The sequence below is a fragment of the Camarhynchus parvulus genome, chromosome 4 (assembly GCF_901933205.1).
Source record: "Camarhynchus parvulus chromosome 4, STF_HiC, whole genome shotgun sequence".
NCBI classification, from domain to species: domain Eukaryota; kingdom Metazoa; phylum Chordata; class Aves; order Passeriformes; family Thraupidae; genus Camarhynchus; species Camarhynchus parvulus.
In genome coordinates, this window is record NC_044574.1 from 46,323,896 (window position 1) to 46,350,280 (window position 26,385).

General features: G+C 39.3%; 1 protein-coding gene across 1 annotated transcript in view; it reads right to left on the reverse strand.

Moving 5' to 3' along the window:
* Positions 1–7,886: 7,886 nt before the first annotated feature.
* DKK2 (dickkopf WNT signaling pathway inhibitor 2) overlaps positions 7,887–26,385 on the reverse strand; it is a 40,468-nt gene continuing 21,969 nt past the window's right edge. Inside the window, exons 2-4 of the mRNA XM_030947078.1 lie at positions 13,951–14,101; positions 13,221–13,370; positions 7,887–12,690 (exon numbers count right to left, since the gene is read on the reverse strand). Coding sequence (XP_030802938.1) covers positions 12,440–12,690; positions 13,221–13,370; positions 13,951–14,101 — 552 coding nt within the window. The 3' untranslated portion in view covers positions 7,887–12,439. The remainder of the gene's footprint in view (positions 12,691–13,220; positions 13,371–13,950; positions 14,102–26,385) is intronic.

Below are 26,385 nucleotides of genomic sequence, written 5' to 3' on the forward strand. Positions count from 1 at the left end.
TGCTGTGTGATGGCCACGTTGTGTCACTTTTCTCGTCCCAGGGTGGCGCAAGCTGATGGCTCAGCTCGCATGGCCACAGCAGCATGCAAGCAGCTCCTTTGAGAGGCACTGGTCAGGAGGAGAGCAGGAATGCACCTCTCCAGCTTATTTCCACCTTGGGTCTCGTTAGAGCAAACTGAGGCTGCCAGTTGGAGCGAAGCTGGGAACTCGACGTCTCTGGGAACAGGTCCAAGAGCAGCGACCACCGGGTGTGCAGAGCCTTCACCAGCACATCATCAGGGCAAGGTGGAGCTCCTTGGGCATGGCTGGGCTCAGCCAGGGTGCTTCAGGTGAAAGGTTACAGGGTTTGAAACTGGCTACACAAAGTGCCCTCTTCTTATCACCCTTCTAATTAGTGGGTCTGTCTGGACCCTTCCTGCTCACAATCAGCTCCTCCACCTGCTCAGCTGGCCAAAGCCAGCACCTGTCCTCACTTCTCCAAGCAGGCTGGTTGTAATTCACAGCCCTGAAGTCTCCCTTCCATCCATCCAGGGTTAAGTTGCTGTATTTTCCAGGCAATAGATAAAAAAATAAGATTGACAAATGAGTTTAGCACATGACCATCATGCATCAGTTATTAAAAATAAAGAATAGCTGGAAGGTCCATCTACAGCTTGTTTGCCTTGTCCATATGGGAAATGGAATTTAAATTACCGCATTGCTTGAGGAGCAGTTTGTAATCCCACTATAGTGAAGTCATGTTTTTCATGGGATGGGAACAGCAGATAGTAAGAGTTTCTGCAGTTAGCATGATATCAAGTGTGATGGCAAGACACATTAAAGTGTTTTGGCTGTAGATGGAAATGTTCAGATGCAGAACCAGCAATTCTACCTCCCTGTGAGAAGACACTGTGCCAAGCTGCCATCAGCTTGCTTGTATTTGCAGCTGTCTTCCAGGATACCCACAGCTTGATCCACATTCTCACTGAAAAGGTGGAGCAGCTTCCCAGAGCCTTATTAGGATCACCTTTATGCAGAGTATGAGGTTTTCCTCTTTTTCTTTCTTTCTTTCTTTCTTTCTTTCTTTCTTTCTTTCTTTCTTTTCTTTCTTGCTTTCTTTCTTGCTTTCTTTGCTTTCTTGCTTTCTTTCTTGCTTTCTTTCTCTCTTTCTTTCTCTCTTTCTTTCTCTCTTTCTTCTCTTTCTCTCTTTCTCTCTTTCTCTCTCTCTCTCTTTCTCTCTCTCTCTCTCTTTCTTTTTCTTTCTTTCTTTCTTTCTTTCTTTCTTTCTTTCTTTCTTTCTTTCTTTCTTTCTTTCTTTCTTTCTTTCTTTCTCTCTTTCTTTCTCTTTCTTTCTTTCTTTCTCTTTCTTTCTTTCTTTTTTTTCTTTCTTTCTTTCTTTCTTTCTTTCTTTCTTTCTCTCTTTCTTTCTTTCTCTCTTTCTTCTCTCTCTTTCTTTCTTTCTTTCTTTCTTTCTTTTCTTTCTTTCTTTCTTTCTTTCTTTCTCTCTTTCTCTCTTTCTTTCTTTTCTTTCTTTTCTTTCTTTTTTCTTTCTTTCTTTCTTTTCTCTCTTTCTCTCTTTTCTCTCTTTCTTTCTTTCTTTCTTTCTTTCTTTCTTTCTTTCTTTCTTTTCTTTCTTTTCTTTCCTTTTCTTTCTTTCTTCTTTCTTTCTTTCTTTCTTTCTTTCTTTCTTTCTTTCTTTCTTTTCTTTCTTTCTTTCTTTCTTTCTTTCTTTCTCTTTCTTTCTTTCTTTCTTTCTTTCTTTCTTTCTTTCTTTCTTTCTTTCTCTCTTTCTTTTCTTTCTTTCTTTCTTTCTTTCTCTCTTTCTCTCTTTCTTTCTTTCTTTCTTTCTTTCTTTCTTTCTTTCTTTCTTTCTTTCTTTCTTTTTACAATACTATTGCCTTTTTTGGTTTGAAAACTCCTAATTATTTTCCAACTTACTGACAACAGGCATACTAGGCATACTTCCTAGTTTAAGGTCTCTGAATATGGGAGGGTCATGAAACACCTTGAAAACTGTTGTAGTGGGAGGCAGGACAATGCTCTGTATTTATTTGCCTCTAGGAATTGTTACCAGAATAATCCCATCTGAAATTTGTAGTAAATATAAACATATAATAGTAAAAAATAGGGATGGTAATAGACCTTTGTCTGTGAATTTGTATGCTCTTGTGCTAAGTGCTGTACAAATACAGGAGAAAAATTCAGCTCCAGCACCAAAGGGTTTAGACTTCAGAGAGGTGGCTGCAGACTGGTGGGGGAATAAGTAAAAACAAAACAACAGGGCCATGCTGGTGGTTCAGCTGATGTCAAAGACACCTGTGGATGTCCTGGTGTCTACAAGGACTGTCTTTCAGAAACAAAGGGTTAATGAGAGTCAAAACTCTGGCTGAAGATTTAATGATCAGTTAGTGAGGGGGCATCATCAGGCAGAGCCAGGAGGGAGGGATGCTCAGGAGGACATGGTAGTCATGATAGATGTCCCTCAAGGGTCAGGGCAGCACTCTACTCTGTTAGAGGTTTGAAGAACAGATCCAGAACCAGATGCAATGAGAGGCAGTTTATAAAATATTCATTAGGTGGGTGCAAAAACTGCACCATGCTAGTGTGAGATATGGGAAGGTTAAAATATAGATAGTAATAGATCTTCAAATATTGATCTCAGGCAGTATTTGACTCACTCTTCCTGCGGTGCATACACTGCCTAAACCTTCCCCTCCTATGCACAAAGGGTACAATTCATATTCTCTGTTCCTTACTCCTCTGAAAGCAGTAGCTGTGGTATGAACTCAGTGTTGAAGCTCTCCCTCTACTCAGTGGAGGAACAAAGGCAAGCACCAAGCACCAGGCAGTCTTCTACAGAAGCAGGCTCTGACATGGGACAGGTGAATGATTTTTTCAGTGTCTCTTGTCTGGATAATCTTGTCATGACACTTGACCTTTGGAAAGTTAAAATTTGCTGAAAGGAATCCTGTGCCAGGTCTTCTCTTTGGCTAAATCCTTTATTAAGTCCTGTATATTTTTAAGCCTTAAAAATAACATATTTTAAAATGTAGTAAAATCTTCTAGCAAACAAGAAAAATATTATTATTACTGTTATCATGGTGTTGTTGTTATTATTTTTACTGTTAATACAAAAAGTCTTCTACAATACTTTTTCACTAAAGTTCCCAGGAATAATCCAAACTACTTTTTCTAAAGAAAATCCTTAAATCAAACAGAAGGGAAGTTACAATTTATTTCTCATTGCTAATATTTCCCTGTTAAGAACTGGAAACCATTCCTGTGACTTAGGGAGACATGGAGCCTACATTTCTTGCTATAAAGTAAGGAAACTTTCTAAATGTCAGTGTTGTAGTGGGTTGTTTGTTTATTGCAAAAAAAGATGTAACACCAATATTTAACACCTGGTTAAGGATAAAATAAAAATTTGTTTGGCTTGGAAGGGACTTTAAAGATCATCTAGTTCCAACTCTCCTGCCACAGGTGAGGATACTTCCATGAATTCTGGTTGCTCGGAGCCCCATCCAACCTGGTATTGAACACCTCCAGGGATGGGGCATGCACAACTTCCCTGGGCAACCCATTCCAGGGCTTCACCAGCCTCATAAGAAGGGCTTTCTTCCTAGCATCTAAACTAAACCTGCTCTCTGTCAGTTTAAAGCCATTCTCCCTTGTCCTGTCACTACTTGCCCATGTAAAAAGTCCCTCTCCAGCTTTCCTTTAGGTACTGGAAGGTGCTGTAAGGTCTCCCCAGAACCTTCTCTTTTCCAGGCTAAACAATTCCAGCTCTCTCAACCTGTCTGCAGAGGAGAGGTGCTCCAGCCCACTGAGCATCTCCATGGCCTCCACTGGACTCACTCCAGCAGGTCCATGTGTGTCTTATGTTGAGGCCCCAGAGCTGGAAGGAGTATTCAAAAGGAATTTTTATCTAGAGCTATCCAAAAATAAAAATCACTGATAAAAACCCTGCTTTCTAGCCTCAAATGGAAGCAGTAAAAGAGTAAAAACAAAAAATTCCATAGATTTTGCCACAAGTTCCAGTTCTGATGAGCTTTAAACTACAGTATTTGAGTGTCTCCACAGTTACTAATTTAAGTGTCAATGAAACTGATTTGAGCTGTTGATCACTTTAGCAGTTTCTGTGCATGCTCAGTCTCACCAATTTCCCTAGATGAATTTAAATGTGAGAGGCTAGATGTGTCTTCTTCATCCAGACAGGAAAAAAAATCCAATTTAAACCAAATGGGGATAAACCAGATGTATTTAAACAAGAAACAAGCCACCTTCTATCTTAGCGATTTCAGAGTGAAATGACTTTGAGGGAAATATTATTTGGTATCATGAGTGAGCTGTGCTTTAGGACAGTATTCTTGACTGTTTAAATAGGCTAAGTAGGTAAAATAAAGAATCTCATTATGCACATGAGTATTATGATGACCTACTGCTTCTTTCTAACATGAAGAATTTTTAATTATTGCATCAGGTTACCTTCTTTCAATCTCTCATGACTTTATAGCACTTCATCATCATCTTCACAGTAATTTTCTTTCTAAAAAGTCAATAAACCCTCAACCTTTGAACCAAATCTCCTTATTCCGCTCCATGAATCTTCTCCTGCAGCTATTTTCTGTTCCTGTAATGTTGTTACTCCCGATCACTGAAGTGAGGGTATCATTGCTAAGTCAGTCTCTATATACTCAAGTGTTTGCATATCAGAGATGTATTTAAGGAAACACTCAGAATGTATTGAAATAAACAGGAATTCTAGCATTTATTTCAAGCTGTTGCAGGCTTCATCTCACATTTCCCTGACAGTTTGTCTACTAGATTTTTTTAGTGCTCAGTAGAAACTAGAAATGATCATTCAGTTCTGTTTACTTCTACATTCCATGCAATTACTATGATTTAAATTCTGAAACTGGGTTAGAGGTGGAATAAACCTGAAACAGTCTGAAAATTAGGACAGTTTATCTTTTTAGAAAAATGCAGATATGTGAATGTATAATCAAAAATAGAACTAGATTTGAGCTCATAAATGAAAACTAATTTCCTGTGTTGTTTTTAGGACAATTGCTCTGATAACACAGCTGAGAAGCTCATTAAATATGTTTGGTCATATAAAAATGAATCTCTTTGTCCAGATGGGAAAGGCAACACCAGGGAAGTTGCCTCTTATTATAGGTAAGTGATCTCAGCTGTTGTTAAAATTAGTGCATGCAAAGCAACATTCCTTCATATGAGTGTCTTCCTGATTGCCTAATTAGAGAGATTGTCACTAATTATAGTAATGACTGTCAACACGCAGATTGTATAGACAGGTTTATGGCACCATGATGGGAATTGCCTGTTTACAACCAAATATTTTCAACAAGTAATTTTCATATGGGTGAAATCCTGTTGCTGTAAATGCTGACAGGTATACAGCAGTGCAATGATTAGTGAGGAGGGCATGAAATTAGTTATTACATATATTTTTTTAAATTTATATTGCTATATATTTTATTTATTTATATATTATATTGCATATAATATTGCAGTCTTGGTGTCACTCCAGCATTCAAGTGAGTTGTGCTAACACACTTCTGTATTTTAGGTTTGAATCATTAATATACAATGTACAATATGAGTGCTGAATATTCACACTCTGTCATGGGTGACTTTTAGTTTTCAGCATCAGATGTGGAAAGAAAATGTCTTAATTTGATCTTTTCTGCTTTTTGAGTATGTACTTTGTGCATTTCACAATATGGTGTTCAATTGCAATCACATAAGAATACATTTCTACAAGAGCTTCTAACATGGGAATCTCCATACGTTTCAGAGTTGGTAACTGAATAAACATAAGGAATTCTGTATTCTGCTTCAAAGCTTCTGCACATTTTGGATCTATATTTTGAGCTGCAAAATCTTATGGAAACAAGTTCTGCAATGGCACTTATTATCAGAGATTCTAAATGTTGTCAGGCTGGAGACAGTATGAGAATTGTATTTTGGCATTTTCACATCTGACTGCCAAAAGGCAAAATGCAGAGATGCAGAGAAATCAAAATTAATCTGATTAGTTCACAGGTTTTGATACATTTTGAGTTCTCACTGGAAGCTGCGGTAGCAGAGGGAAGGCCTCTTGCTCCAGAGTTATTTACAGCCATCCTGATGAATATCTAATGAAATTTCTATTTCTAGTCATCTAAGAAAATTAATCTATGACCTGCAGAATGTTCCCTCCATAACCATTGATCTCCACACATGTTGGAAGGAAGGTCCAGGATAAAGAGCACTGGCTTTCAAGTAATTAAAAAGTCTTCATAACTTAATCCAATGGGTCTCCAAATGTACAGTATTACCAGCTATGTGTGTGCTGCTCTGGCAAGCACCCTCCTCTGAACTTCACAGAAGAGTTAAATGTTTCTTGAAACAGAAGAGTTAACTGTCCTTTGAGAGCACATACATTAAGATTTTCCTTTAAGCATTGTTGCAATATCCGAAACTGCTCAGATATTGAGAAAAAGACATTGTCCAAATGACTTTGAGGTGGATTTTTCTAAAGCTTTGGGTGGTCATTGGATTCATTAGAGCGCTGCATTCCAAAATGCCTGGCAAATTTCTTCCAGAACTCACTGTGTCATTCAGTATTTTCTATGTATCTATATACTTTGATGGCTCCATTAAAAATTACCTTCACTAAGGAAAGAAACAATACTTGTGAGCTCTACAATTTAAATTGTACTGAATAATTGAATGTTTAATACTTGACTTAAAAAAAGTTTGTAAGTTTGAGTGAATATTGCTGAATAAGATACTCTCAGAAATAAATAGCTTATGAGGAATAGAAAACTGAAACAACCATACCATAGCAACCACACTGGTATACATTTCTGATTTGTTAACTACTCTTCAGCCAACTTTGATAACAGGAGCAGAGAATTACCGTACAAGCTTTGCCAAAGACCCTAAAACTACTATGTGTGTAGTATAGAACACACAAAAGAAATCTTTGTGTGTTAAAGGTGTTTTCTTCTTTTTTTCTAAATATTTTTTTTCCTAACAAGGAAAGAAAAAAACTTAACAAAACCCACCCCTGTGCTTATTCAAGTCTTAGTTTTCTCTAAAAGATTATTTCCTCCTCTTCAGGAAGTTGGCAGGCAGCAAACCACTTCTAAATCAAGCTGCAAGCTGGTACTGCAAAAACCAGAGTTTATTGGTACCAGACATCTGTAAATAAGTAATTGACACTCATGCTATAACAATAAGCAATTCCAAAAAAACTCAGGGAGCTGCCAGAAAAAACAAATTTGTAACAAGTTCTATCCAATGCTATATATCCATCTGGGTCAGTCCCATCAGTGGTGGTCAAAATAACAGCTCCAGGACCAGCTGGAGCTCTGTAAAGTGCTGTTGACTCCTGCTTTTGCCTCCTCCTTCCTTCTGCAAAGACTTTCAATGGGATTCCTCTACACAGGCAGGCTCTGAGCTCTAGCAGTGTTATCCAAACAATGTGCCTGAATCCAAAGCATCTGGAATTACTGGGATTTGGACACAGAGGATCAAAGGTGAGAGGCATATTACTTCCAGGGGAAATAGGCTCAACACTCAGCTTTTGAGGGACCTGAGTCACTAAAACATGCCTCCCCTCTTTGGGTCAGTACTGTGGGGTCGTGGCTCAGGAACAAGGAGAGGGCATTTGCCTTTTCCCCTCTTAACCATTGTGTGGGTACCATTAATGTTCATAGTGTTTGCAATAGCATCTAAGCACTTTCTGAGGTAGCTCGCCCCCTGTCCCCACTGTTTCAAGCTTTGGGCTGGCTCCCACCCTTGCCACCTCCAGCTTTTTCGGTGCTTTCCCCTCACCTCCCACATTTCTGCCACAAGCAGGGCTGTGAAAAGCTGGCAGAGCAGTGAGAGAAGGCTGCAGCAGACACCTGGGGCTTCTCAGTGACTCAGAGAAGCCAGGCAAAGTTGAACAAATGGTAGGAATGGATACAGGGTGTGTATTGTAGTTCCACCCGGTAATATTTGGTAGTGGTGAGCATGTGAAAAACTGTATTAGCTGATAAGGCACTTGAGCTGAAAGTCTTTGTTTATATCAGTGAAACATTGGGATTTAAATGAGGGAGGACAGAACTTGAAACTAACTCTGTTTCTTCACTCCTGTCTCATGCAGCAAAAGAGAGATATCATATCTCAGACTGGTAAGCAAGGTAAGAAACCATAACTTTATTATAAAACAAAATTAATGATTCCTTTGTGTACACTGTGCCCAGAGCAAAAGAAATCCAAAACAACTGCTTTCTCTTTGTCAGGGGACTACAGGTAAGCTTGCTTGGGTGAGGAAGAAGTGTTTGTTTTTACTCCACCACTGTGGGCAGTTATTTTCAGAACATGTGATTGACAACCCAAAGAACAAGGTTTCTTTATTTTTTATAAACGGAGTCTTGATATTACATAATTCTCCTAACAATTAAATTTTTGAAAGTTAGAAGATAGGTCTCAAAAGTCTTAAAATCCTGAGCTTAGACCCACTGTTATATGAGTTTCTGCTGGTTTTGACTTTCAGGATCTCTTTCCTAATAGGCTTTCCTAGAAAAGCAAACTGGAAGGGATGAAAAATACAAATTTTCTTTGATAGCACTTACTTTTGCTAGTGGGGGTGATGATGCAGAGCTCCAAAGTAAAAGCAGAGAGGGAAGCAATAGTTTAGGAATGTCTCTTCTCAGCCTCTGCCCAAGATATTTTAGGGTGTTTGGTGAGGGCTTTTTTTGCTGTTCCTGAGACAATGAGCTGGAAAGTCAGAATATGCAGAAGATGGCTTAAATTTCAGTGAATTCTGGTTTAGGTGGCAGATGCTGGATGTATGCTGTTGAAAGTGTTCTTATAGAAGCAGATTAATCATTTTAATTGTTTTCATTAAAAAATGTTTAAAATCATAAATACTATAGGTTGCAAACAAAATGAGACAAAGCAAATAGTACAGTAATAGACACACACCCACATTTATACTGTAAATCAAATATACGTAGTTACAAAGTAGAAATCCATTATTTTCAGGAAAGTTAGTAAGCATTTCCAAAGAGATGTTGCATTGCTGAGGCTATTCTAGGCTAATAGGAAAATTATTTGAATTGTTCAGCAATAACATCTTGTGTACTTGTGTCATGACAGCAGATTTCTGAAATGTTACTGAACCAAACTCATTCTTAATTCCAATGATGAGTGACACAGTGAGTGAGAGCAATTATCCCAAAATGTAGCTGTTCTTTCTTTTATTCTCAAACTGAGGTATATTTCCACAAAACACTGACTGACTGTCTTCTAAACAACCAAAGTTCAGTCTTTCGAAACTGCTTGCATGCTACTCTATTCAGCTATGTGGCTCAGCATTTGTGGTGTGCAAGGAACTGCCTGTGCCTATTGTTTTTGTTCCCAGATTAAATCTCTGAAGGCTTTGGCAGTCTTTCCTGAAGTCATTGGGCTCTGAAAATGCTCGCAACTTCATTATGTTGATGTTAAAATTGTTGGAATTTTCAAAGGCCTACCAACTAAATATTGCAAATGACAGTAGCTAAACCTCTTCATTTTATACAATCACTTGTGTGATTTGGAGACCATTCCATCCCCCAAATGAACATCTATTGGAGCAAAGAGTTACCAGAAACATCTAACAGGGATATCAAGACCATTGCTCAATAACCACAGGCATTATTTTGCAATATTTATTGTGCTCTGCAGGAGTTTTCCTGGGATCAAAACTTGGCTGGTTTTATTAACGGTATTCGCAGTTGTGTCACATGGATTGTTTCATGTTATTAGAGCTGAATGCTGTGAGTTACTATTTCAGAATTGCAAGTTATAGTGCGTTTGCATGCTGTAGCCTCTAACAAAATGCTGTGTAATTTGAATACCACCTTTATCCAGCATGAGTCCCTCTGGCACGTATCACTATCCAGGAAATGTGTCTGGATACCTTTCCCTCTTAACCTGGTTGATTTTACATGACCCAACCAGGTGCATTATTTTCAAAATGCATTCTTGAGTGTTTAGGGTTAAACCAACCCAAGAGAAGCATACAGGTAGCTGTCACTTAAACCAGTTTCGTAGAAATTATGTATGGGGATTTTAAGATGACCTTCATGTTCTTTACCAGAACTCAGCCTACACACAGACACAAGTACAATCAGATGTTTTCACTTGCATAGCTAAGATACACAATTGGTTTTGTTTCAATTGATTTGCATGTCTTTCTGTAAAGAACTATTCTTCTTAAGCAGCAGGTAAGCAAAAGAATATGGGTAAGATACTTGGGGAGGAATGTGAAAAGAAATTTAATATATTTAATCTTATTATACATTTTTCTACATTAAATTCAACAGGCTGCAAATATATTTGCTACAAAGCTTTGTGTAAGAAATATCTCTATAAGAAAATACATCTCATTAAACACTTCCTGTAAATAAATTATCCCAAATAACTGTGTATTGCAAGAGCAAAATGGTGGGTAGGCCAATAAGAAGAGCTAAAAATGCTGGGACCCCATTTCTGCAACCCCCCTGCTCATTTTCTTTTATGTGTAGTGAGCACTTGAGCAACAAGAGTGCTTGAGTTCCTCTTCTGAGTATGTCCTGTGTCAGTTTAAATAAAACTTGTAAAATTGGTTCCTGGACTTTTTTAGTATTTTGCAATTTCTGAGCCTTATTCCTGTTTCAGTGACGTTGGAAAATGCGGGAGTAAGAAGGGTTGTTTCCAGTATGGAAGGAGGTGTGTGAAATACTCTTGTGCTTTAGACTCTTATGAAAGATAAGGGCAATGAAGCTGAGGTCTGTGTCCTAATTAGGAAGGCTGAGTCAAGCAGTGTAGCCAAGCTAAAGCTTTAAGGCAACCCACTGGTGGAAAAATGTGTCAGATAACGGTAATGTGGTCTTCAAAGTTAAACTACATACTGGCCTACCCATGCTGTGCAGAACTGAATAAACAGAAAAGTATCTTTTTATCTTTGTATCATAGAACATGAAAATGGGTAATTAAAAATGGGTAATTACAATTTAGCAGTAGGTCAATTATGGAATCAGACTTCTTTAAAGTAATATCAGTCTCTTTACCAAAGTTTATACAAAGTAATATTTGAAAATAAGTAAAATTTTAAAGTTTGGAAAGACCTGGGAGACAAGTCACAGGAGAGAGGCTGTCCTTTTTTAACCAGTACGCAAACAACGTAGGGTTGGCAGCTGTTTCCACAGTCTACATATTTCTGTCATTCCTGGCAGAACACTCCAGAGTGAGAGGACATCAGTTTCAGGCTGAATACATGCTGGAGGCTGGTATGCTGTGACATCACATGCTGTTTAACAAGTCATTTGTGGCATGCCATCTTCTTACATCCTCTTCTGCAGGAGAGGAGATGCTCACAGGACCCAACTCCTTTTTCTCTGCTCTCTCGGGAACAAATCCATTATACTGCTGCAGAGTGCCATAAGATGTAAAAATTTGAGTTTGTAGCACTATGCTCAAAACACCTCAACAAATGCTGAGGTGTTGAATATATTATATTATAACAGCAACAGAGAAACAACTTCAAAACTCTTCATGTTAAGCACTTCAACACTCTGCTATTTCTTTTGGAAATGTCTATAATGCAAGAATGCTTAGGCAAGGAAAGTATATTTAGGACTAATGAGGAAGTGCCTGTATATAATTCTGGATTCAGCATGCACACACATTTGCTTCATCTGTTCAACCCAATGCATATTAGCAGTAAACTGAGAAAAATACAAGTAATTAAGTGCCTTACTATGACATTGAACTACATAAAGCATTTCAATTTACCCATGTATAGGAAACAAAACCCTGTTTAAATGCCTCCTCTTAGGTAAACTGCCGCTCTCTTGAAATTTTGAGATTCAACTTCTTCATAAGGGCCTGGAAAACATAGCACTCTTGTCCTGCAGGAGTGCTTCCTTGCTGAATGTCAGCCCTGAACAACGAGGGCATGTGGACATTCACAGTAACTTTATTTCCATTTCTCACACCTGCAATGTGGCCAATAATGTGTTGACGGATGAGTCTCCCTGGCATGCACTGCTTCCTATAGGAGTACAATGTATACAATTTCTGTAGAAAATCCTTACCACGCTGTAGACCCACTGTAGCCCTAACACTGAACCCCTGAAACATCGTGGGACAACACAGTGAGGTAAGTGACATTCATTTCCACTCTACTTGTTTGCATACTAGCATTTCCCACAAACTGGAGAATTATTTACAGGAGAACCGCGCGGTAGGTGAACTCCAGCTACACTTGTGTTTGCCATACAGCTCAAAAAGAAATGCATTTGGTGTGACTTCTACTCATACTCTAACTGTTACTTTAGCCATTCCACTTTCATTTGCAGTCCCCTTTTTCCACCATGCCATAATGCATTAAACACATAAAGCCACAGTCACTCAATACTATCTCCCCAATCCTCATTCAGATCTTCTGGCACACATGAAGTCTTGATTTAGAAGAGGAGGTCGCATCTTTCCATACTTTACAAGACAAACCCTTGGCACAGTCACATCGTTGGAAAATCTCCAGTCCATGGGAGCCTTTCTTGCGCTGTTTGGTACACACCTCTCCCTGATGCAACACAGGCTTGCAAATTTTGGTCCAGAAGTGGCGAGCACAGCAGTGTCCCTCAATGCAGTCCGATGACCGTAGGCAAGGATCGCCTTCGTGTCCTAAAAAGAGCAACCAAATTACTTTATCTAACAGAAAAATGTGAAACTACAGATTTAGGTCAGATTTATGCAAATGAAACTGAGCAAAAGGAGAGGTGATATTTCCATCTGTGGCTATTTGAAGGATGTAAACACAGGAGAAAATACTAATTAGGAAGGTTCAAGGGTGTAATTCGTGAGACCTGCCATATGACTTAGTAAGGAGAAATTCAGCTTCAAGATTGTAAGTGGAATTACAAGTGTTCAATTACATGGCTGCTACAAGAGGAGGATGTCTGTAGTCTTGCACAACTGATAACATGATTGTCAGTCCACATCTGATACAGAGAAGAAAGCAGATGCTGTTTCAATCACAGGAACTGCCAGTTGACATTACATCACTTTCTGAGTCATGCTGTGATCTCTCACAATAGACATTCACTCCCTGTGAAATTACTGCCTATTTCTGGTTTCCACTGCTGTATCTTAACAGCAGTAACATGATTCATGACATGAAGGAACAGAGCAGTCCAGTCCAAATGTGATCTTACCCTTTATGTGTGACAGCTTGGATCGGGGCCTCCCCAGGTTGTGCCATCCCAAATCCTTGCTCGCATAATGACCATTCTTTTTGTTGCGTGGCCCTTCTAGAGCAGGGATGTGAGGAGTAAGGATGCTTTCAGTCACTGGTATGCAAATACCTGCAAGGAAAAGACAGTCACTCAAAGATTTGAATAAGAGGAAAAGCAGCTGAGAGACATGCACCGACTGGGTCAGGATGATGAAAGCACCGGGGTTTGGCCTCAGAGAAGCTCAGCTCTAATCACATGTTCACCTCTGGTTCCTGGCACTTAACCTCACCACAGCTCTGCTTCACTCACTGTCAGACAGTCTCTCTGTCACTCTGGCTTTATGGCCTGAGCCCTTGGAGAGGTCCTTACAGACATGTCTCTCCAGTCTCCATGGAAATGCAAACAGTATGGTTATAATCCTCCCCAGAGAGAGTAGATTCAGGATTCATTAAGTCTCCTTTGCTTCCTTACAATATGACTACTGTGCAGTCTTCCAGTGAATCAAAGCACACTGAATGTAGAGCTGCGATTTTAGGCAGCATTTTGTGTTTCTCCATCACAAAATATAAGAAAAGACTGGTAGTACATGAGCCCTATACTATTAAAGAAAATTAGGCAGAGTGGAACAAAGTAGACGATTAAGTTTTCTCGGCTTAGAAAAAGAGCTACCACCCAGGAAAAAATACTGTTGCAGGGCTGGCAGCTGTACCGTTGTTGCAGCGGTTCCCGGGGCAGCACATCCCGTCCCGGTGGCAGCGCTTCTTCTTCCTGCGGCACACCATGCACGCGGACATGGCTTGGTGAGGGCTGTGGCAGTACCGCCCCACCTCGCACTCCTTGTCATTACTGCAGGGATAGGCCTGGAGGGGAACAGAAAGGTCTACAGTCAGGCACACCTTTGCACATGGAATGGATGCAGCCTGTTAAAAAAAAAAACAACCAAAAAACAAAACAAGCAAACAAACAAAAACAAAAAAACAAACTGCCACTGAAACCTCCAAAATAAAACAATACCTGAGGTAACAATTCACAGGGCTAGGAGATGCAACTAGGGGTGCTCCACTGCAGCCACACAGCAATCTTTAAGCTCACACAACTGCTGGTCATTCCATAAAGAATAAGAGATGATTGCTCATGGTTTCATCTTTCCTTACTTCAAACGTATATGGGCACAAGAGAGTTCATATTTTTGTGGATTCAGGGATCTGATTCATAGGCAAGAGCTTAAAACTCCACGAGGAATCAATACAGCCATGAAAGCCAGTAATAATACTGAAACACATCCTCCAAAAGGTAACATTTAATTTTAAATTCTGAGGAGGCATTCTTCCTTTGGCAGTTGTCAAACACATTGGTTATTATCAATAAGCTCAGTGTTGTCACCATGAGTATCTGCATCACACTCATTCAAATGTCTGTAACTGCACCACTCATCCCTGGCCCACACCAGTGGGATTCCTTGGAAGTGAACAAATGTCACTGGTCAGCATTTCACTTTGATAACCTTTCATTCACTCCTGGTCTCAGTATACTCCTTATACTTGCCACCTGCTAAACAACACCCTATGGTATGCAGCATGGAATGTATTACAGAGCACAAAATATTTTGCATGTATAATTCCCTATAAGCAGATACATGGGTAAACAATTCTTCTCTATTCATCAAAACCAGCATTACCTCACAGGAAAAAAGACTTTAAAAAGGAAAAAACAAAAGCAAAAGCACTGCATTGTCCCATAAAGATAAAGAAAACTTTGTTCCTACAAAAGGAAAAGAGAAGATTCTTGAAAGAGACACAATAATACACACTGCCACATTCCAGGATGCTTTCTGCTGACTCCCACACAGCTACAACTATGCTATCTGTTTGAATCTAATTTTACTGCCTGTAAAATTAATTATAGATTTTTTCCATTCCTCCAATTATTCTTGAAGAATTTGTTTAAATAAAAAAAATATGACAATAAATTTTGTGCACTTCCTGGAAAATTATGTTTACATTTCCTCAACTAATTTTCTCCAGTATTTCAAATAAATAAAACTATTGCTTTTCAAAACAATTTTGCAATTTATTTTTCACCCCCCCAAAAAAGCTCAACTGACTAATTTCCAGTGTAGGATGATTACTTTTCTGTAATCGTTTTTGAAATCAAGACATATATTTCTCTCAGAAAAGAAAAACTTCAAGGTCTTTGAGAATTCACTTTGCAAGTTGTTTCTTTAGGTGGAGAAACTCTTGTCTATCTATCTTCATGCAATTCTGTTGAGAATCACATAAGAAACAAGAGGTCTTCAAAGAAAACCTAATTTCTCTCATGTCAGTAGTGGGAGGGGAAACTATGCCATTTCTCATGTGACTTCTTGAGTTGTTTGTCGAAATTTACTTTACAGTACCAAAAGTGCTGGCTGGGTATTTCCCAAGTGCTGTTGCCTCATTACTTCTGCCTTCTGAATATGTGCCTTTAAGACTTTTTCCAGGGTGTAGCTGTTTGGAGTAATCTGAAATATGTGGAAGTCTTTTAGCCTTAAGAATGGACATTTCCTGAAGAGGATGAAATTAAAGAAGGCCAGATCTTTTAAGCTAGAAGTACCATAAGACTTTCCTTATTTAAATTGTACCTTACTAACCTATGGATCTTACAATGCAAAAAAAAAAAAAAAGCGGTTTTATATAGACTTGTGCATGGTTATACTGAGTTTGGAAAATACTAATTCTGCTAGCTGGAGGAAATGCAAATAAAAAACAGATGGACTGGCTAAAACCTGGAGATGAAGGCATTTTAGACCCTTGTCTGTCATCAAGACCTTCATAACAGCATCTTTTTTCCAATATGGGCATGTGGCATACACCTGCAACTTGTCAGCAAGAAGCCTACTTGCAGTTTTATTTTGGTTCCTCAAATAGCTTCTTAAAAAAAAAAGAGTTCCCTGATCCTCAACAGTGCTAATGAATGCTCTCACATACCATATCTAGTGATTGTTTTACTTTTGGCTTTTAAGCTGAGTGACATGGAAAAGGTATTTTAAGATACACATCTAATTTTCAGCTCTACGCTCTGTCCTTGAGAATGGTGAAAGTAACAAAAGACAACTTCAAAAATTGCTAAGAAAATAAAGAGAACCCAGCCTTTCTTCCCAATCTAGAGCCCATTCCCAAATAAAAATGAATTACAATAAGGCAAAACTGACCTACCTAAGGCAAATGACTGCAGCACATCAAAAAATAAGTCTGTTACATGTCGCTTAGATAACAACTAATAGGTCCACTCAAAAGACCAGCTACCAGCCAGCCATACTAGAAACCCTCTTGCAAATGCCTGCTGCCACCAACTATTTTGATCATTCAAAATCACTATCCATTTATAGCCTGGCTATCAATCACAGGACCTTGAAACAAAAATGCCTATATAGCCTTGTGTCTGTTTCCCAGTCACTAGACATTCATTAGAATAGACATAATTCCTGCTCTCAGCAGAGTAATTCCTATTGCTGTGTAGCATTCATTACAGAAACAGAAAAATAAAATAACATATTGTGTAGCCTTGGCTAGCAGGAGGGAAATGCATCCATAATTACTGCTTTGTTGTCAGTTGAGTCAATCTAGGTATACTTCTTTAAAATAGAGGGTAAAGAAAACATACTTGTAAAAACGTGCATGTTAACTATTATCTATGTATAAGCCAAGGTTTCCAAAATCTCCTGCATCGCAGTGCCTGGAACAGTCTCTACGTTCAGAGAATTGTGGAGAACATTTCCTATATACAACACAAAGACACAGATCAGTCCCAGATGGAGAGTGAAGAAGCAAGCTGTAAACCAGCCCTACTTCCCCAGCAATGATAACTAATTCTATAAGGCACATCATTCTTTCACATTCTTCAGCTACATGTATCATTTTCTGGTTGTAAATCTCCATCCACTAAACACAGCTTTGATAGCATGGGAAACCAGATGAAACTGAGATAAAATACGTAGCACTCTCTGAAGCTGCATTTAAACAATCTTATTTTTTTATCCCTCTTGCAGGCAATCAAGTCACCCGTGGCATGACATGAACTAGATATGCCTATGATAATGAGTCACATTTTCAGAATGTGTTGTCTGATTAGGAGCATTGTTTACTGACATGTTTTTTCCTAAGCCATTCCAATTAGTTTTGTATCCTTGTATAAAAGATACTGTTGATTACTTGTCCAAAACTGTACAGCAAAGGGATTTTTGCAATGTTGGAGGATTCAGGCTAGATGTTGAAATGGGTATTGCTTGTGCTGTGCCAAAATGTCACCTACATCAGTCCACCAAGACTAACCCTTACCAGTCAGGTCACAACAATACTGAGATGTTAAACTTTTCTCTTGGGGAGCGAGAATATTCCTTCCCTTCTGAATTTATATTCAAAATTTCATGATTGAAATACTCAAGGAAAATTATGCAGATGATAGAGGACAAAAGTTGGGGATTTTTATAGTTGAACAAGTTGTTCCAAGCACTAAGATCTTCCTTTTTATATTAACTTCCCAGGAAGGTGGTGTAAGGAACTGATTGTCTACATTTTGTGGCTAAGTGGGTGATGTCATTCCCATGATTTGAGAATCATGCAGCAGTGAGGTTTATGCTTACCTTTGTCTTTCTCCTTCTGACAGAAGACCTCTTAGCTCCGTTTCTCAGTGCAATGACACTTTCTTGATATTTTTGCTGGAGTCATTTGCTATCACACATATTTTATAGGCACCACAGAGTTTCACTGCAAGCTGTAGCAATATTAAGTGGTGAGACTGTTGTGCTAAGAAGTCAAACAGTTTGAGTCTCTCTGTCTGACACTATAAAACATAATGGAGAAGCACTCCAGGGGGAGAGTAAGACAGATGCTGTAATGTGCTGAAGGGTGAGAAGACTGATGGCAAACATACTTTATTGAGCTTTGGGAGATAAGGTCTTGAATTTCAGCATGGCCTCCAGCAAATATTTGAAGACCATATTCCCAGTCAGTGTCTTAATCACCAGGCTCTCATCTGCTCGTATTAGGATGTTTTGTTTGCTTTTATGCTGAAGTACTCCACACCGTACTAGGTAATCACAAGACAGTGAAAGGCAGGAAGAGCCACTGGCATTTTCACCTAGACTGTGTCATCACTTATCCAGCACAAGCAGTTGAGACACTGCTGGCTTCAGACCCACCTTCAACGCTGACAGGAGCTGTGCCCAAATAGGTGTTTTGATGGAAAAGATATCAGTAGCGATTCCCCCAGAAGCAATTAACTTTTTTTTAAAAACACATCATAAAATCCAAGTGCAGAGTCAGTCCTGGCAGAAAATCATGGCTACTACCCCTCCCAGCAGAAGAAACAGCATGGAGGTTGTCCATTAGCCTTTCACTGCAGCTGCCAAGCAGCACTCAGTGAGACAGATGAATTTCATGCACCACAGAAATGACAGTACCACTGCATGTTCTGCATACTCTGCCAGATTTGGTCCACACAATCATTCCCTGATTATAGTGGGGACTGAGTGGAAGAAGAGGAGAAAAGCTACAACCAGTTGTACAGCCAGGAAGTGAGAGCTCTCCAGAGCTACCAGGTCAGTCCTTCATCATCCTCTCTCACTTGGCAACGAGGCAGTAGCTATATTGCAAAGGTGAGACAAGGGACTCAAGGAAATGGACACATACATTAACCCAGGAATGGCCTTGCTTCCTGGTACCCATATGTCAGAAAACTAATTCAGGCTTTTACTCAGTTTTGTACATATTATCCCTATTTATTAATATCCTGTGCAAATACCTGTGCCACTAGGCTGTGCTACCACATACTACAGACATCTTCTGCTGTCAAAATCTCTTCTATATCACATCTACACAATCTTTTATATTCATACAATGTCTGTGAGACTGATTGCCACAAATGAATTGGTACTGCAACTCAGTTTATTACTCACTTGTTACTTAAGGAAAAAAAAGTTATTTTCTCCATTTCAATTAATGATGCTTCTGTACATTTTAAAATAATGACTGTGAAGGAGATGGAAGCTGAACTCTCTGTAGCCAATATGCTGGCTAGATGATTAAAACTGTCCTGAACTATAGGCAAGAGGACAGAGTTTCCAACCTCCACTTGAGAGATGAACAAAAGAGATTGTTTGCCTTTAGTCTTGGGCATATTGCTTAATATTCCGAAGCCATCAGGCACAATGAAGCAACCAACTGGCTCAATCATGGTGAGAGTCTCTCCTTCCCATCCTGCTTTGGACAGGACAGAACTATCTTTCAGAGCAAGGACTTGATCCCCATGGAGCAAACATATGAAATAGCCACAGGGGTGCCATGTTTTCTTTTTCTTTTCTCTTTCTCTGAAGAATTAGTAATCCAAATTAAAAGCATGCCAATAAATTAGGAAATGCAAACATATGCTTTAACCAAGTAGCCTGCTGTCAAGACTAACTACAAAGAATGCAAGTCATTGTTTGGCTCCCCAGTTGGGCCTGATTCTGAGTTGGGTCTCAAATTTGTTTTGGCTTTTAACAGATCAGCATTGGTGGGACAGTTGTATGCAACATGTGGCCTGTAGAGCTAAATGAATACATCACATGTGGGACTTGTCCCACTCGCCTCTTTGGAGACAGAGTGAAGATTCTCTCAGAAGTCTGAGAGAAATCCTAACATGATCTCACAGGATACAAACCTTAGTAACAATGGAAATAACAGCTCTTTATTCGGCACCACATGAATGTGATAAAGCAGAATGGAGGAGGTAAGAGGAGAATTCAAAGCCTTTTTATAACCAACAAACAACGCAAACTCCCAGCTCTTTGTGGGTTGTCTTTTTCCCTGCAAGGCAACTAAACTACTTACTGATAGCTACTCAGGTGTATCCAGAAAAATCCACCTTTGACAGACTCCAGCCTAACTTTCTCCTAGCTGCTAAGCAGACACGTAGGTTAAGATGCGGACAAGAAATTACCATTATTTACTATTTTATTATTAATAATTAAACAAGAAAAGCGTTTATCAGCAGCCATCTGGAGTGATGTATTTTTCCCACAGCACTGCTGATGTTGCTTTTTTCTATTCTTAGCTCAGCAGAGGCATAGATGATAGTAAGGAATCTCACTGTGTGCAAGCACAAAGCCATGGTTAATTTATCCCACGGAGGAAATCATGCTGTGCTCTCAGACAGCTCCAGACATGGATCCTGTCTCAGACTGAGAAATCAGAAACTCTCAACTCTCAGTGACTGCTGTGGCACAGATCCTTCCTAAAAGAAAAACTTAACAGTAGTTGCAATGAAACAGTTTTACTTCTTTCAGTTGCCATAGCACACTTAATGATTCAATTTTTCTCACCAAACCTTGTTTTTTTTTATATAACTCTGACCCATTTCTCTGCCAGACCTAAAGAGAAAAGTGCCATATTCAGCCTCTAGATTCAGTACAAGCACTTTCTTCTAGAGATAATTTATTTTTAACTCTTCAATTTAACACAACACTGCTGTTACATGAGGTCTGATTCACAGAGTGCTACATCATGGATACATATATTGCAGCTTCCAAAGATTATTCCTTCAAACTGTGTGGATAATGTTCCCAGAAGCCTGCATTATTAAACAATAAATACTCATTTTTCAAAGGAATTCTCAATCCACTGCTAGACCACCAGGGAAAGAACATTTCTATGACCTGCAGTAGTCCAGCCCTCATGATTTGCTAGAGCCAAAGAAAACTCAGATCTTAACAACCAGAAAACAAACCTCACTGAGGTCCCTCTGAACCAACTGAGGCAAGACTCACAGGGGTCCTCTCGTAAGTTTTCCTTGTGCAAACAATAATGCCATGGAAAACAACATCCTGTTCTGCAAGCGCTAGGCAATTGTGGAGGGAGCTGCGCTCAGGGGGAGTGTGTGGCTGTATCTGGTGGAAAGAGAGTTCAGACACCTCCAAATAAACAGGGGAGCTGTGCTGCCCTATTTCACACAGCCCTAGTCAGCGTTAGCAGTGACTCTCCCAGTGCAGACAGGAAAAAACCTCCGAAGATTTTCCTGAATGACATCTCACTCAATGTGACTTTCAGTGAACATAATGAATTTCAACAAGCATTTCAGGTCTAGACTATCTAGATTACTCCAACCTATTCTACACCTTATAAATCTACACCTTCTCTTACAGAACTACCTACATTTTGTGTCCTATTGGGAGAAGGTAGTGTCTGTTTAAAGCTGGCCTTGGCTTCAGAAAGACATATGGAGGAAGGTAATCTGAAAGAATGCAAGTGGATCAGCAAAATTTCCTGGAGGATACTATTATCTCAGTTAAACCTGCCTTAATTTAGTGCATTTTACATGTGGCATGAAAGTATAAACACAAATGTTTAACACATTTAGAACAATCCACCTTAAAATTTTATTGAACTTAATTCACCTTCAATTCCTCACCATACTTCTATAAATTTTAAAATAATGACTGCAAAAGAGGTAGAAGCTGACCTAGGTAAAGCCAGAAAGCTACATTTCCAAATAACTTAAAGGACAGCACAGTATGCCCAAAATATGCAAAGATGTACATTGTTTATCACAGAACAGCATCAAACTTGCTCCAGAATACAGCAAATACATTGTCTCTGAGGGAGCACAGCTATGAGTTTTCCAATTCTATCCTGTCTTTAAGACAAATTATCACCCTTAGATCTATATTGGCATCACTCAGCTGAATCCTCTCTTCTCAAAGCAAGCAAACTCTTTCCTGCCCCATGCACAGTATACATACAGAGGTGCTCAGCTTTTCCCTGTCTACCTGGTATTATGACCATGATATTTCATAGCAGTGTTTCCTCCTCAACATTTGGAGAGATCATGAGCCACCTATTCTGCTTGATTTTGAAGGTGGCTTCCTACTCTGTAGAACTGGGACCTTACAGAAGACATGATTAAAGAAGGTACAAAAATTTGGGGAACGTTCAGTTTGACCCCAAATCCTACAGGGTCTGTCTCAATGTGTCTGATTCATGTTGTTTGGTGAACTACCAGCAGCAGCATCACAACAGAGCATTAAAACAATGTTAGTTAATCTTTGAAGTCAACAGCGTAGCTCTAAATCAATATGACAGGAAGCCTCCAAGCCTTGATTTTATGTCATTTTAGAATGCATCACCAAAGGCTGCTCAAAGAATGAAGGTTTGTTAACACATGCTTTGTTCTATGTCCAGTCTTTTCAGCAGGTTGTTCTTGCCCTTTTATCTCTGCCTTTTCCCCACTCTTTTTCTGAAGGTTTTTCTTTTTAGTTTTGTCTCTAATTGTCTATTTATCACCCATTTCAGCAGGAGAGTCTTCTGGCTTTCTGATCAACATGTTTACTGCAATGGATGAGCAGTTGGAATACTAAGAATCCAGATGAAAACAGTTAGCAGACCCTATGGCTCCTAAAGTACCAGGCATTAAAACAGAGGGAAATACTCAGATTATGTGGTTGGGTGTAGAATAACACTGTTGGAAATTGGCAGCGAGTTACTGCTTAACACCTGGGTTTGAACATCTACAAATCATGGCACACTGTCAAGGTGGAGCTTTTATTGGGAGCCATCTCTGCAAGCATGTATACAGAATAAGAAAAAAGAGATGACAGCTTTACCTTCTGTAGTATTCCTACTAAGCGAGTAAACTGCCTTTGCTTTCAAACATCCACAAATTCTAGAAAAACAAGGGGAAAACCTATCTTATTGAAGTCAGTGCAAAAACTTTCCTTTGTCTGCTACACTGCCTGGAAAGAGAGTGCTTTCAGGTTATAAACATTTGTGTAGCATCTGCAATCCTCACCCTGGAAATGACTCTTTGCTATTCCTTACAGAATATACTTTGCATTGAAGAATATAAAGCATTTAAGACACCATTTTTCAAAATGCACTTTCTCTGCTTTTCATATTTAAGAGGACAGTCCTGAAAGCAGGATTTTGTGGCAGCTGGAGAGACAGCTAGATGCCTTATGTCTGAGAAGGATGAACTGCAGTCTCCACCTCTGCAGACTGCTGACCACAATCTAACATCATTACTGAATGTCAGCATTATTGTCTCCTTCCCTGATGGCCATCTATGTGGGAACACCTGACTCATATGCCACTTCCAACCCCCAGTTCTTTCTCTATGCGTCAGAAACCACCACTGTCATCTGATATTCCAAACACCTTCCCTCTTTTCCTGTTCTATGTGAATCCCTCTGCAACATGATGGCTGTGACTGCTCCATTGCAGGGGGAACTGAGAATGCCAAAGCACCTACAGAGAATGGAAATCAGACATCGAAATTCCATCAGTCCAGCTTTAATGTCAGAACAATCAACCAACTCTGAGCTACCTGCAACAGCTCCCACTTCCCAATCTCTTGTACCACAGATGATTCAGAGGCATTGCCACAGAAGTCCATGAGTTTTAAGGAAAAAGAAAGAAACAAAAAGAGTTAGTATTTCTTCAGTTTTTACAATTGGTCTGCATGAGTGAGACTGACAAACAGGACAAGTCAATAATGCAGCTTGGGACTTTCCTTTTCATAGCACCAAGACGGATTACAGTATGAGAGTGTAGCTTCTCATCCTGACTCATTCTAGGAGGAGTTGTGCTTGGATGAGGAGCCAGCAGTGCTTATGCAGTGGGACTACCTGCAGAAAAGAAAACAGTTTCCCTGCTGTCCTGGGAAAACACTTGGTCACAGCCCCCTGAGGGCACAGGCAACCTCTGTGAAGTGCTTAGACTCATACTGCTGCTCAGCTGACTCCGCAGTAAGAGTAAAATGAAAAATTTTAATACTAGGCTATTAAGGCAAATTATCACAGTTTACTCAAAGAAAGCCAAAGATGACAAAGGGAAAGGATTCCTAAAAGCTCCATTAAAAATGCCATTGTACTCTTATTATATGATTAAGTTGGAACTGCCTACCAAACTTCAGCCTGTGGTAAATAACGTAGCAATCAAGGTTTCAACACTATTCACCCTTTTCCCCCCTTTTCTTTTAAAATGCTCCTGGTTAATTTTGCACAAACAAGAAAACAGGAACAGCACAGCAAGGCAAGAATAGCTTGTGAGTAAAACCAGATGAAGACTAACATATTTACATAGTGTAATGACTTCACTATTAATTCAAACAAACCCAGACCCCAATTCTCAGAAGAGAGAGCGAGCACATGCAGTCCAGGAGGCAAGAACAGGGTGGCTTCAGACTACATTTATGTCTGCAGCCCCTGAGTTAGTAGAGACTGCTCTTAGTTTCAGTCTGCAATAGTCACTGGGGGACCATCTTTCATTCCAGACACTGTACACCGACTACACCCTCTTCTCAATCTTATGGGCCCCTTTCCATTTTCAAGGAAGACTTCCTTCAGTGCTAGGGACCATAACACAAAAGAGACAGAACAGTAGGATTTCAGAAAATATCTGATTTGTAGGGAAAAAAACTCCACCTAATCTAAGAGAAATGAAAGAAAAAAGAGAAGGGAAAGAAAGAAAGAAAAACAATCCTATACAATTTCTGAATCCAGCCAAAATGGACACTGTCCTATTCTAGTCATCATTAGCAAGCAATTACCTTGAATTCTGGCATTTAACATGGAATTAGCTCTAAATCTGTTCTCCACCCTCAAAACAAACTGTTCTGCTGCTGAGACATGCATTTATCCTCTTCCCTACTACCTTTCATCCTATCTTCTGAACTTATGTTTTCAAGCCCTCTCTTCTTGTCTGAAAATAATATTCTTTATGTGGAGTTACAGAATCTCTTTTGTTCCTCGATGTCTTGGATGTTGGTCAACAAAAAGTCATTAAAAAGTTTAATCCCCTGTGTTTGGCACTACATCAGACTGAGAGCAATTTCTTTCCAAACAGCCTTTGGAATAAATAAGCATTAAAGAGGGGGTGCTTTTTCCTTATACTGGTCACCCACACTTTATAGTGGGTGGCCCTTTCATTTATACCATTACTATATTTCCACTTCTAAAGCTAAGCCAGATGCAGCAACCTGATACTACTTTTTAGTTCTCGCAACTTTATTGTAGTGAAAACTTCCGTGTATATCTGATTCTTGTTAGGAAAGGCAAAGAAGCAGGAACCATGGTAATATTGCACCACCTTCTTGACAACTTCTATTCTGCATGAGCTGCATTCCCCAGGGTACTGCACGCTTCGTTAGCAGGCATTTTTCACATTTATATGCCCTGGATTGCAAACATAGAGTCATCCTGTATCTGGCCTCCTTTTGCAGGTATTGTAACCTCACCCAGAGGCAGCCTCTAGGTGCTGTGCTGTCTAGGGGCTGTGCTTTCTTAAAATTGTACATGATCAGCTCTTTACCTGCTAGATAGCCTACACAGCAAAACCAACAAGGGCAGAAAAGATTTCAAGCGTTTTACTTCATTGGTTTTGTCTGCCTTTTCTTTTTTCCTTCTTATTTTAAGCAGATGGACCCAAGGTAGTGGGGTATAAATGGCTTGCTGTGCCAAGGCCACATAAGAAGTACACAGAACAGAAATAATTAATTTAACTGTATAATTTATTTTTTTTACTGAATTTGTACTCTTCGTTTCAGATGTGCTAAATATAAGTGATAATGACTGCAATAATTATGTCCTTTACAGAGAGACACAAACACAAATCAAGATGGCCATATTTACCAGCCAAGTGGGAAAAAATGTATCCTGCTTTTGAGTGATACCCATGGAAGCATATTTTAGAGAAATAACTTTATTTTTAAAAGCATATTTTACAGACAAACTCAGAACTGGCAAAATCTTTTAAAATATGGCTATGAGCAGAGTTCTCCTTAAATTTCATGCTGAAATCAAACATCGACCATGGCTATGTAATCATGACAAGAGAAGATTTCCTTCCTTGCTTTTTGCTACACTGTTTGCTGGAAGATATGGAGATATGACTTACTGTTTCCCCATACTTCATATGACACTCCAGGGAAAAAAAAAATAATTTCAGTTAGACAGATAAAACTATTTATAACTAAATCTTGGGTAGTTCAACTAGCAGTAGTGATGTTATTCAGATCCTCGATGGTTATTACGTATTTGTATTTCTGACAATATATGTACCTTTGTAATATTTTACTGTACACAAAGTGTGATTCACCTATTGGGCAACAGATTATTTTCCTACATGACAAGGAG